Below are 13,128 nucleotides of genomic sequence, written 5' to 3'. Positions count from 1 at the left end.
GGTGATGCGGCCGAGACCCATCCAAAGAGGCAGGGGGAAACGGGGAAGGGGAACAGCACACGTGGGAGGCCATGGGCCCTGCCTTTCCTGGGGTGCCCCTGAGAGGAATGAGGGTCAAGGTGGAACAGAGATACTGACATTGGTTGGTTCTTTAAGAGACCCTCTGCCACGATGGCACAAGCTGAAGTGTAGTGCAAAAATACTCCAGTGCTAAGGATTTAGTCCTAGGATGGAGCGTATTGATTAAGGCCCCATGAACCTGGAGTCAACGGCTACTAGGAGAAACTTCAAGCATGAATTTGCACCCTATAAGCACTCATTAAATACACTTGATTGATTGATTGATTGATTGATTGATTTGCTTGTAGTTCGAAGGACATCTATCTAGTCATTCTTCATGTTGGGAAATGACCCTGCCCGGGATGAGATTTTGTCCAGGAGTGTGCAAGTCTAGAGTGTAAGCTCTCTGTCGGCAAGGATCGTGTCTACTGACACTCAAGTGATGTCCCCTCCCAAACTCCGTGCATCTGAAGGACATCCTTCTTTGGGCCTTGGCCACTGGCACCTCCTGGCCCTGCATTTGATTTGGCCTCTTATTATTGTGAGCTTTTCGATAGTATTTGTTGTGAGCCTACAGGTCGATCAGTCAGTTGTATTTATTGCGTGCCGAATGGGTGCAGAGTAGCATGCTAAGAGCTCGTGGGAGTACCGTAGAATTAGCAGACCCGAATCCTGCCTTTAAAATTTGCATTTCCTCTAGTTAACGCCACTCATTTTCCACATTGTGTGAGGGTGATGCTACGTGGAGCCACAGGCACACCTGCCTCTTTTGGAATTATTTCTGTGGTATCTTGTATTGCAGGAACAAGGCCCTAAAACAGGAGTTGTTGGAGATTCCTTGCTGGAAGGCAGTGACCAAGAAAAGGACCTTCCAAAGCAGCATCCTGAGTTAGGTGCTCAGATTTACCACCCACCTGCAGACGACGAGGTCAAGAGTCAGTCAGAGAGGCCTGAAGGGGATCCCGCAAGTACTCTTACTAGCGAGCGGGAACCAGTTGGAAGGTAAACTGAAACCAAGGGCAGCGTAACCGTTTCATTTACTTCAGCAGTATCTTGCTGTGTGAAGATAAAAGAACAATTCAGTGAGTTTTAGCATTGTGAAGCAGCGTGGCTCAGTGGAAAGAGCCCGGGCTTGGGAGTCAGAGGTCATGGGTTCGAATCCCAGCTCTGCCACTTGTCAGCTGTGTGACTTTGGGCAAGTCACTTAACTTCTCTGTGCCTCAGTTCCCTCATCTGTAAAATGGGGATTAAAACTGTGAGCCCCACGTGGGACAACCTGATCACCCTATATCTACCCCAGTGCTTAGAACAGTGCTCTGCACATAGTAAGCACTTAACAAATGCCAACATTATTACTGTTATTATTATTATTATTAGAGGGGTTAGGGAACCTAGGGACTGGTTCCCTAACTGCCCCTTTCCCCCTCAGTCTGACCTGATGGAGCTTGTGAGATGAATCTGGCCTATGTAGCATCACAGAAATGGAGGAAGAAACCTTGAGTGGTTCCCGCCTGGGCCTGCCCTTTGCCCTAACCCCCCACAGGCTTCCCGTGTCCCTCCACATCAGACAGAAACTCACCATTGGTTTCAAGGCTGTTCACCTTCTGGGAAGGCAGTGTGTGTCCTGCTTCCGTTGTACGTTCCCAGGCGCTTAGAACAGTCATTTGCTCAGCGAAGACTACTGATTGATGGATCGTTTGATTGGGGTGGATGATGACCCTTCCTCCCCTCCCCAAGCCAGGTCTTTTTCAGTTGTTTTGTATCTGGCCAGGCTTTCCCCTTTTGATTGCTTTTTTTTCCCCTCAAGTGTACTGTCTCACACTGTCAATCAGTCGCATTTATTTACTACAGAGCACTGGACTAATAGCTTGGAAGAGTACAATACCACTGAGTTGGTCTTTTTGACTTTTATTTTCTTTCAGAATCATTTGTCCAGGGTCATTTGGCCTTCCAAAATGTTAGCCACCCTACCCAGTGATATACTGACTGTACATCTGATGAGCATACTTTGAGTTCCTTCATCCAGATCATTAATCAAGATACTGACCAAAACCAGTATTAAGTTATTACGATCTATTATCCCCTTTCTTTTAGCGAACCTGTGGAGCATCCTGCTCCCGCAGTTGAAAAGTCGAGCGCAGCAGCCACCAAAACAAGGTACAATAGCAAATATTTTCTCTCCTATTTGTTGAGCTTAGCTGGAAATTTTAGGGCAGAAAATGGGTCCACTCTTCACCATCTCAAGTGGCTGTCTCAGCTCTTACCTACCACTACGTGTGGCTCCATCTCCTGGAATCTTTGCACTTCTGAACTAAAACCTTTCAGCAATGGAGCGACTGGATGGGTAGTTGGGAGTGAATAATTAGGAACAGTTTTTCACGGTGAAAAGTCTGACCACAGTGCCAAGAAAATTCTGTTCATGAAAACCTGGATGAATTGTGGCAGGGAAGTTGTTTTTGTCCTGATCCAAGTTCATTCAATAGTATTTATTGAGCGCTTACTATATGCAGAGCACTGTACTAAGTGATTGGAATGTGCAGTTCAGCAACAGATAGAGGCAATCCCTGCCCAATGATGGGCTTACAGTCTAAGCAGTGTGGCTCAGTGGAAAGAGCACGGGCTTTGGAGTCAGGGCTCATGAGTTCGAATCCCAGCTCTGCCACTTGTCGGCTGTGTGACTGTGGGCAAGTCACTTAACTTCTCTGTGCCTCAGTTCCCTCATCTGTAAAATGGGGATTAAGACTGTGAGCCCCACATGGGACAACCTGATTCCCCTATGTCTACCCCAGCGCTTAGAACAGTGCTCGGCACATAGTAAGCGCTTAACAAATACCAACATTATTATTATTATTATTAATTGGGGGAGACGGATGGATAAAAACAAGACAACATAATCACGATAAATAGAATCAAGGGGATGTATGCCTCATTAACAAAATAAATACGGTAATAAAAATATATACAAATGAGCACAGTGCTGAGGGAAGTAATAATAGTGGGAGTGGTGCCAGCAGTTGTGAGCGCCCACTTGGGGGGTCCGCACTGGACCTGGTGGGTGCCCTTGGGAAGTTCAGAATAACCAAGTGGCACATTCTTTGGGCACAAGGAACTAACACTGAAATGGGGATCAAGACTGCTAGACTGAAAACTCCTTGTGGGCAGGGAATGAGTCTGCCAATTCTGTTGTTTTGTATTCTCTCAAGCCCCTAGTACAGTGCTCTGCCACAGTAAGTGATTGCTAGAGGCTGTACATAAATTCATAGCTGCTAGAGTTGGCCAAAGGGATGGTATGACTCAAGCTGCTGGGAAATGAATCGGGAAAAGCTGGCCTGAGGAGGTAAGATTTCAGGAGGGATTTGAATGTGGGGAGAGCTGTGGTCTGTCTGATGTGGGGAAGGAGGGAGTCCCAAGCTGGGGGAACGGGGTGAGAGGGGTTGGAGGAGGGAGAGTCGAGAACACGATGCAGTCAGTTGTCTTTGGGGAAAGGAGGAGAGCGACTGGGGGATAGCCAGTAGAGAGAGTAGTTAGGTCAGGCGGGGCCAGATGGTGGAGCACCTGGAAGCTTACTTTGTGCAGAACAGCATACTATGTCCTGGGAAGAATACACAGGTGCGAATTAGACACCATCCCTGCTCTACGCTCCCTCACACAGCTCTCTCAAGTGTGTCACTAAGCTGTTGAAAGGAAAGGCGTGGGGGCAGCCATGCTGTTTGCAGAATTGCTGGCAGTCCCTTGTCGGTTGATGCTCCCTAGCGTTGACTGCCCTGTGCTCCATGGGGAAGGTATTGTCCTTCCTCGCACTTGATCTGCAGAGGAAAGTCTCTCAGCCATTACGGCCATCCGGGCAAAAGGTGGAGGCAGGTGGTTGGACGGACCGACAGACGGCTCCGGGAGGTACTGCAGATATGTAGACTTAGATAGCCTTTCATATTATGTGTTTTCGTAATGATTACAGAGCAACCCGAAAATCCCTAAAGAAGGTGCAGAAGAAAAAGTAGCCACCATCTTGACCACAGTAAAGAAACCGGGAAACCACTGGAATTCAACTTCATGGTTTTACCCAGGAAGAAAGACTGCAGTGGCTCTGGATCATAAACACTACGCATTAGAGAAATTGAGTGATATGTAATTCCTGAAACCGTTTTTATGTAGAGATTTTTTAAAAGTATAACTCTTATCCATTTTAGGCAGTTCTCTTTTAAGCAAGTTTTGCCTTGCCGATCCAGGGTGGTTTCACTGCATAATATTCAAATTGGGGATGGTGATATTGTTTCTGAAAAAGTCTTGTAGTTGCAGGAGTTCTGGAGACCATTGTTTAGCTTGCTCAAGAAACATGCCGAAAAGGAAGAAACAGGAGTACTTACTGCTTTTATCTGTTTTCAAATATGCCCTTTGTTTTTCCCAAGACAAATGATTAACAGGGGCATAGGTCACTAAATGTTTAAATAGGATTTTTGATGTTTTCATTGAATTTGATTATTAAAAAGTGTTCTTAGTGAATCACATAATTTGTGGGATGTTAAGATGTCATTCTGCCTAAGTCTTTGAGAACCAAACTTACCACTGAGGAAGAAGTTATGGAGCCCATTGTTCAAACGCATTTGCATCACTTCTGGCCTGATGGGCAGAAGAGAATGTAAGGCACTTTTGATCAATGTGTACTTTAAGTAAGTTAGATGAGATGTCATTAATAAATTAAAAGGTTTTTTTCCTCCAGAAAATGGTATTTGAGTAGTCCTTTTGAGTATTTTTTTTTGTTCTAGAGATATCTCTGGGTTGCAGAAATTGTTTGTGTCCCCCTTCGCCCCACACAATTATACATCACTGGTTCTCTTACATTTTTAAGTTCTTAATTCTTTTATTCTACTGTCTACCTTGCATTCCAGTGTCCTAACTTGATCCCTGAACTAAGTATACATGGCCTAGCTTCTTTTACATGACTTGACAAAGAAAGCTTTTAATACACAAAGGCTCAGGGCTCTTACAGCTAGAATTGAAAGCTTCACCTGATCCAAAAATACCACCAACTCCATATACATGATTCATTTAAGTATGGCCCTTTCGGAAAGATGGTGTGGGAAAGCCAGTTGTTTCCCTGAAGAACTTGTTCAGGCATTCCCGTGTGTTATACATCCCTGAGGAATGTAAGGGGGCACATCTTTGGCCCTTGGGTTGGTTACAAATGAGATGTAACCTGATGGTGAGCTTCTGGCTAAAAAGAGCAAAATGGAAGCCAACATCTCCCTCTAATGGAACATGTGTTAAATCTGAAACTGTTGCAGTGAAATGAGAACTCCATAGCCAGTTGAACATCACACATCTAATGATGAGGTTCCTTAGAAAAATGGATATAAGGTGAGTCAGGCAGACTGCACCTCGAGACAAGTTCACCTGTAAACTTGAGCCAGCACTCGCCATTGTCCCCACATTTGTTGTCCACCTGCACAGGCAATAGCCTTGCTATCATTCCCTCTCTCTTAAGCCATGTTCATTTTGATTGTTTTTGATGACAACCCGATTTTAGATCATTGACCTCATTTAGACATAGCCGAAGACAAATATTACAATTCTAGTAAAAGCCCCCTCAGTCACTTGAACATTTCCCAATTTCATTTTCTGCCCCTTAGAAGATGCAGGGCCCTCTACCTGCACGGGGGCCAAGAGTAATCACTAATAATAATAATATTTGTTAGGTGCTTACTTTGTGCCAGGCACTATACTAAGTGCCGCGGTAGATTCAAGCAAATAGGTTTGTTCACAGTCCCAATCCCCATATTACAGATGAGGTCCCTGAGGCCCAGAGAAATGAAGCGACTTGCCCAAGGTCACACAGCAGAAAAGTGGCAGAGCTAGGATTAGAACCCATGACCTGACTCCCAAGCCTGTGCTCTATCCATTATGCAATGCTGCTTTCTCTTTTTTTGCTGGCCTTTTCACACACCGTCCCCAACGTCCATTCTCCTATTGCACACCACATCCGATTCCCAATTTCGGAGTTTTCAGCGAAGGCCTATTTGTATATCTAATGTGAACACTTCAGTCAGTGAGAGTGGATATCACAGCAACCAGTCAATCAGTGGTATAGATTGTGTTCCTGCTCTATGAAGAGCATTATACTAACCATCTGGGGGGAGCACAGTAGAACAGTGGTGAAAAATGAACCCCTGCCCTCAAGGAGCTTACAATTCAGTGGGAGAGGCAGACATTGAAATATGTTTCAGACGGAAATGGGAACTTATAGGTGTGTTATAGGAACTTATAGGAACTTATAGGGAACCATAAGTGCTGTGGGGCTGGAGGTGGGGTAAGTGTTAAAGTGCCTAAGGGGTGCAGGCCCAAGTGCATAGGTAGCACGGAATAGGGCAGGGAAATGAGGGGTTAGTCAGGGGAGGCCTCTTGGAGGTGATAAGATTTTAGTAGGGTATTGGAGATGGGGAGAGTGGAGGTCTGTTGAAGGTGAAAAGGGAGTTCCAGGCCAGAGGGAAGATGTGAGCCAGGGGCAGAGAGTGAGAAGGATGAGATCGAGGCATATCGAGTAGGTCAGTCCCTCCTCATATAAGACAGGTAATTGCTCTCCCCTACTTCAAAGCCTTAATGAAAGCACATCTCCTCCAAGAAGCCTTCCCTCACTAAGGCCTCCTCTGCACTTCTTCCACTCCCTTCTGCACAGCTCTTATTTTCTCCTTCATTCATCCTCCCTCCCATCCCCACAGCATATATGTATCTATTTGTATATATCTATTATTTTATTTATATTAATGTCTGTCTCCCCCACTAGACCATGAGCTCGTTGTGGGCAGGAATGTGTCTGTTTGTTGTTATATTGTACTCTCCCAAGCACTTAGTACAAGGTTTTGCCCACAGTAAGCACTCAATAAATACGATTGAATGAATGAATTGAATGAGAGGAGTGAAATGTGTAGACTGGCTTGTAGTGGGGGACTAGTGGGGATAGGTAGAAGGGGAGGAGCTGATTTGAGAACCTTAAAACCGATGGTAAGGAGGTTTGTGAGAAGTGGGGAGATGTGGGACAGAATGGTGCTTTTAGAAAAATCATGACGGCCTCAGAGCAAAGTTTGGATGGGATGGCAGTGAGTCAGAAAGGAGGCTAGTGCAGTAGTTGAAGCGGGATATGTTAGATGCTTGGACCAGCTTGTTAGCAATTAGGATGGAAGAAAGGGATGGGACAAATTCTAGAAATGTTGTGAAGAAACAGCCGACAGGATTTTGTGACAGACTGAATGTTAGGAAGAGAGACAAGGGGCAAGATCAATCCATCGGTGGAATTTATTAATAATAATAATAATGTAATTTGTTAAGTGCTTACTATTTGCCAAGCAGTGTTCTAAGTGCTGGGGTAGAGGACCTCCTTCAAGAGGCCTTCCCAGACTGAGCCCCCACTTTCCCTCTGCTCCCCCACCACCCTCTGCTCCTCCCCCTTCCCCTCCCCTCAGCTGAGCCCCCTTTCCCTTTGCTCCCCCTCCCTTCCCCCCCCACCTTCTACGGCTCCCCCTTCCCCGTTCCCCTCCCCTCAGGACTGTGCTCATTTGTACATATTATTTATTACCTTATTTATTTTGTTAATGAGGTGTACATCCCCTTGATTCTATTTATCTTGATAATATTGCCTTGTTTTTGTTTTGTTCTGCTTTGCTCTGCTGTCTGTCTCCCCCGATTAGACTGTGAGCCCATCACTGGGCAGGGATTGTTTCTATCTGTTACCGAATTGTACATTCCAAGTGCTTAGTACAGTGCTCTGCACATATTCATTCATTCATTCAATAGTATTTATTGAGCGCTTACTATGTGCAGAGCACTGTACTAAGCGCTTGGGATGAACAAGTCGGCAACAGATAGAGACAGTCCCTGCCGTTTGACGGGCTTACGGTCTAATCGGGGGAGATGGACAGACAAGAACAATGGCAATAAATAGAGTCGAGGGGAAGAACATCTCGTAAAAACAATGGCAACTAAATAGAATCAAGGCGATGTACAATTCATTAACAAAATAAATAGGGTAATGAAAATATATACAGTTGAGCGGACGAGTACAGTGCTGTGGGGATGGGAAGGGAGAGGTGGAGGAGTAGAGGGAAAATGGGAAAAAGGGGGTTTAGCTGCGGAGAGGTAAAGGGGGGGTGGCAGAGGGAGTAGAGGGAGAAGAGGAGCTCAGTCTGGGAAGGCCTCTTGGAGGAGGTGAGTTTTAAGTAGGGTTTTGAAGAGGGGAAGAGAATCAGTTTGGCGGAGGTGAGGAGGGAGGGCATTCCAGGACCGCAGGAGGACGTGACCCAGGGGTCGACGGCAGGATAGGCGAGACCGAGGGACGGTGAGGAGGTGGGCGGCAGAGGAGCGGAGCGTGCGGGGTGGGTGGTAGAAAGAGAGAAGGGAGGAGAGGTAGGAAGGGGCAAGGTGATGGAGAGCCTTGAAGCCTAGAGTGAGGAGTTTTTGTTTGGAGCAGAGGTTGATAGGCAACCACTGGAGTTGTTTAAGAAGGGGAGTGACATGCCCAGATCGTTTCTGCAGGAAGATGAGCCGGGCAGCGGAGTGAAGAATAGACCGGAGCGGGGCGAGAGAGGAGGAAGGGAGGTCAGAGAGAAGGCTGACACAGTAGTCTAGCCGGGATATAACGAGAGCGTGTAGCAGTAAGGTAGCCGTTTGGGTGGAGAGGAAAGGGCGGATCTTGGCGATACTGTAAAGGTGAAACCGGCAGGTCTTGGTAACAGATAGGATGTGTGGGGTGAACGAGAGAGACGAGTCAAGGATGACACCGAGATTGCGGGCCCGAGAGACGGGAAGGATGGTCGTGCCATCCACGGTGATAGAGAAGTCTGGGAGAGGACCGGGTTTGGGAGGGAAGATGAGGAGCTCAGTCTCGCTCATGTTGAGTTTTAGGTGGCGGGCCGACATCCAGGTGGAGACGTCCCGGAGGCAGGAGGAGATGCGAGCCTGAAGGGAGGGGGAGAGGACAGGGGCGGAGATGTAGATCTGCGTGTCATCTGCGTAGAGATGGTAGTCAAAGCCGTGAGAGCGAATGAGTTCACCGAGGGAGTGAGTGTAAATGGAGAACAGAAGAGGGCCAAGAACTGACCCTTGAGGAACTCCAACAATTAAAGGATGGGAGGGGGAGTAGGCTTCAGCGAGCACATTGAGCACATAGTAAGTGCTCAATAAATACTATTGAATGAATGAATGAATAGAAGGTGGGGCTCACAGTCTTAATCCCCATTTTACAGATGAGGTAACTGAGGCACAGAGAAGTTAAGTGATTTGCCCAGTCACACAGCTGACTAGCGGTGGAGGTGGGATTAGAACCCATGACCTCTGACTCCTAAGCCCGTGCTCTTTCCACTAAGCTATGCTGGAATTTGATTGAGAGAAAACAGGGCCAAGCTCTACAAATGTTGAACAGGGTTGAGCTCTACAAACATTAAATACACAGTAGATGCTCAATAAATACAACTGATGAATTGGTCATAGGTTGATCAGGTAAGAGTGGGATGCTCGATTCAACACTTCACTATCAATCAGTCAATCGTATTTATTGAGCACTTACTATCTTCAGAACACTGTAGTAAGTGTTGGGAGAGTACACTATAACAGAGTTGGTAAACAACTTCCCTGCCCACATCGAGCGTACAATCTAGAGGGGCATATACTCTGCACTTGGATTTACACCCTTTATAATTATGTTGGTGTTTGTTAAGTGCTTACTATGTGCCGAGCACTGTTCTAAGAGCTGGGGTAGATACAGGGTCATCAGGCTGTCCCATGTGGGGCTCACAGTCTTAATCCCCATTTTACAGATGAGGGAACTGAGGCACCGAGAAGTGAAGTGACTTCACCCCTCCCTCAACCTCACAGCACTTAGCTACATATCCATAATTTATTCATTTACATTAATGTCCGTCTCCCCCTCTAGACCACAAGCTCGTTGTGGGCAGGAAATGTGTTCATAGTAATAATAATAATTGTGGCATTTGTTAAGCATTTCCTGTGTGCCAGGCACTGTATTAAGCACCGGGGGGGGGGGGGGGAGGGATTGGATTGGGCAAATTGGGTTGGACAAAGTCCCTGTCCCACATTGGGCTCACAGTCTCAATCCTCATCTTACAGATGAGGTAACTGAGACCCAGAGAAGGAATCGACTTGCCCAAAGTCACACGGCAGACAAGTGGCAGAGCTGGGATTAGAACCCATGACTTTCTGACTCCCAGGCCTGGGCTCTAGTCACTGTGCCATGCTTCTTCTCATTGTCCACCACCTCTTGTTATATTGTACTGTCCCAGTTCTTAGTACAGTGCTCTGCACACATTAAGTGCTCAATAAATATGATTGATTGATCGATTACAGACTAACATAAAGAAAGAAATTACAGATACATACATAAGTGCTTACTGAAGGCACAGCTCCTCCAAGAGGCCTTCCCTGGCTAAGCCCTACTTTTCTCCCACTCCCTTCTGCGTTGTCTTGACTTGCTCCCTTTATTCATCCCCCCTCCTAGCCCCACAGCACTTATTTACATATCTGTAATTTGATTTATTTCTTTATATTGCTGTCTGTCTCCCCCTCCAGACTCTAAACTCGTGGGCAGGGAATGTGTCTGTTATTGTTGTATTGTACTCTCCTAAGCACTTAGCACAGTGCTCTGCATACAGTAAGTTCTCAGTAAATACGATTGACTGCTGTGGGGATGAGGGAGGAGTGAATAAAGGGAGCAAAACCAAGTGGTAGGGTGATGCAGAAGAAAGTGGGAGAAGAAATGAGGGCTTCAGCAAGGAAGGCCTTTTGGGGGAGATGTGCCTTCAATGAGGCTTTGAAGGTGGAAAGAGTAATTGTCAGATTTGAGGATGGAGGGTGTCCCAGGCTGGGGTCAGGATGTGGGTAATAAGCTATGTGATAGATGAGACCGAGGTACAGTGAGTAGATTGGCATTAGAGGAGTGACGTGTGCAGGCTGGGTTATTGTAGTAGAGGAGCGAGGTGAGGTAGGGAGCACGGTGATTGAGTGCTTTACAAGCCGATTGTGAGGAGTTTCTGTTTGATGCAGAAGTGGGTGGGCACTGACTGGAGATTCTTGAGGAGTGGGGAAACATGGACTGAATGTTCTAATGATCCAGGTGGCAGAGTGATATATGGTTTGGAGTGGGGAGAGACAGGAGGCAGGGAGGTCAACGAGGAGGCTGATGCAGTAGTCAAGGCGGGATAAGGGCTTGGATTAATGTGGCAGCAGTTTGGATGGAGAGGAAGGGGTGGATTGTAGCAATGTTGTGAAGGTTGAACTGACAGTATCCTTGAGGAGTCAAGGATAACAATAAAAATAATAATGCCAAAGTTACGAGCTTGTGCAACAGGGAAAGATGGTGGTGCTGCTTGCAGTGATGGTGAAGTTATGGGGACGACAGGACTTGGGTGGAAATAATAATAATAATAATGATTGCAATTGTTAAGTGCTTACTATGTGCCAAGCACTACTCTAAACGCTGGGATAGATACAAGGTGATGAGGTTGTCCCACGTGGGGCTCTCAGTCTTAATCCCCCTTTCACAGGTGAGGTAAGTGAGGCAGAGAGAAGTGAAGTGACTTGCCCAAAGTCACACAGCTGACAAGTGGCAGAGTCGGGATTAGAACCCACGTCCTCTGACTCCCAAGCCCGGGCTCTTTCCACTAAGCCGCACTGCTTCTCTTAGGAGTTCCGTCTTGGACGTGTAAAGTTTGAAGTGTTGGTGGGACATCCAAGTAGAGATGAGGGGAATGGCTGTTTGTGTGTGTGGAGGGGAGAATGAGGCCAAGAGAGCAGGTAGGGGGGCATAGAAGGAATGGAACTGAAAATAGGGGTAAAGCAGGGCTGAGGGTGGGGACAGCTTGGTGTGGACTAAAAAATGTGGCAATTATCCATCAATCAATCAATCATTCGTAATCATTCGTATTTTTGGAGCACTTACCACCTACAGAGCACTGTACTAAGTGCTTGGGAGAGTAGACAAAGAGTTGGTAGACACGTTCCCTGCCCACAGTGAGTTTACAGTCATGATTATTATTCTTATTCTAGGATACAGACTGAAGGGTGAGAGGTTGGAGGGAGAAAGACCTAACCTAGTGGCAAGAGCACAGGCTTGGAAGTCAGAGGTCATGGGTTCTAATTCTGGCTCCGCTCTGCTGTGGAACCTTGGGCAAGTCATTTAACTTCTCTGTGCCTTAGTTTCCTCATCTGTAAAATGGGGATTAAGACTGTGAGCCCCACGTGGGACAACCTGATTACTTTGTATCTACCCCAGTACTTAGTATAGTGCTTGGCGCATAGTAAGCACTTAACAAATACCATGATTATTATTATTATAATTATCTAAGGGTACTAAATAAAAGTACATGGACAAGAAATAGGAAAATCGGTTCAAGGAGTATAATCAAAGAGATTTTACCATAAATGAATCCCCTGCTTTATAATCTTCTACATTTCCTCATGTGTTATTATTAATTATCTACAAGAAAAGTGTATTTTCAAATTATTTAGATTGGCTAGTTTCAGAACATTGTCAATACAGTAAAATGCATTAAGGGTGCAAGAACATTTCATCAACAATACTCCTAATAGAGTTGGAAGACACATTCCCTGTCCACAAGGAGATTTCAGTCAAGAGGGAAAGTTCATAATAATAATAATGGTATTTGTTACGCGCTTACTATGTGCCAAGCACTGTTATAAGCACTCGCTCTCTCATTCACCCCACACATCCAATCTGTCACCAATGCCTGCTGGTCTCACCTTTACAATATCGCCAAGATCCGCCCTTTCCTCTCCATCCAAATGGCTATCGTACCAGTACAAGCTTTCATAATATCCCGGCTGGATTATTGTGTCAGCCTTCTCTCTGACCTCCCTTCCTCCTGTCTCTCCCCACTCCAGTCTATTCTTCATTCTGCTGCTCAGAATATCTTCCTGCAGAAACGGTCTGTGCAAGTCACTCCCCTCCTTAAAAACCTCCAGTGGGTGCCCATCAATCTCTGCACGAAACAAAAACGTCTCACTCTGGGCTTCGAGGCTCTCCATCACCTTGCCCCCTCCTACCTC

The 13,128-nt window shown here is 46.2% G+C and overlaps 1 protein-coding gene across 1 annotated transcript in view; it reads left to right on the top strand.

Annotated features, from left to right (window-relative positions):
• Positions 1–4,781, top strand: part of LOC100682168 (telomere repeats-binding bouquet formation protein 1-like) — an 87,554-nt gene extending 82,773 nt beyond the window's left edge. Inside the window, exons 14-16 of the mRNA XM_029057365.2 lie at positions 863–1,062; positions 2,155–2,217; positions 4,016–4,781. Of these exons, the coding sequence (XP_028913198.1) occupies positions 863–1,062; positions 2,155–2,217; positions 4,016–4,058 (306 nt within the window). The 3' untranslated portion in view covers positions 4,059–4,781. The remainder of the gene's footprint in view (positions 1–862; positions 1,063–2,154; positions 2,218–4,015) is intronic.
• Positions 4,782–13,128: the final 8,347 nt, after the last annotated feature.

Source organism: Ornithorhynchus anatinus, unplaced genomic scaffold (genome assembly GCF_004115215.2).
Source record: "Ornithorhynchus anatinus isolate Pmale09 unplaced genomic scaffold, mOrnAna1.pri.v4 scaffold_93_arrow_ctg1, whole genome shotgun sequence".
Taxonomy (NCBI): Eukaryota; Metazoa; Chordata; class Mammalia; order Monotremata; family Ornithorhynchidae; genus Ornithorhynchus; species Ornithorhynchus anatinus.
This window is presented reverse-complemented; position numbering and strand designations above follow the sequence as displayed.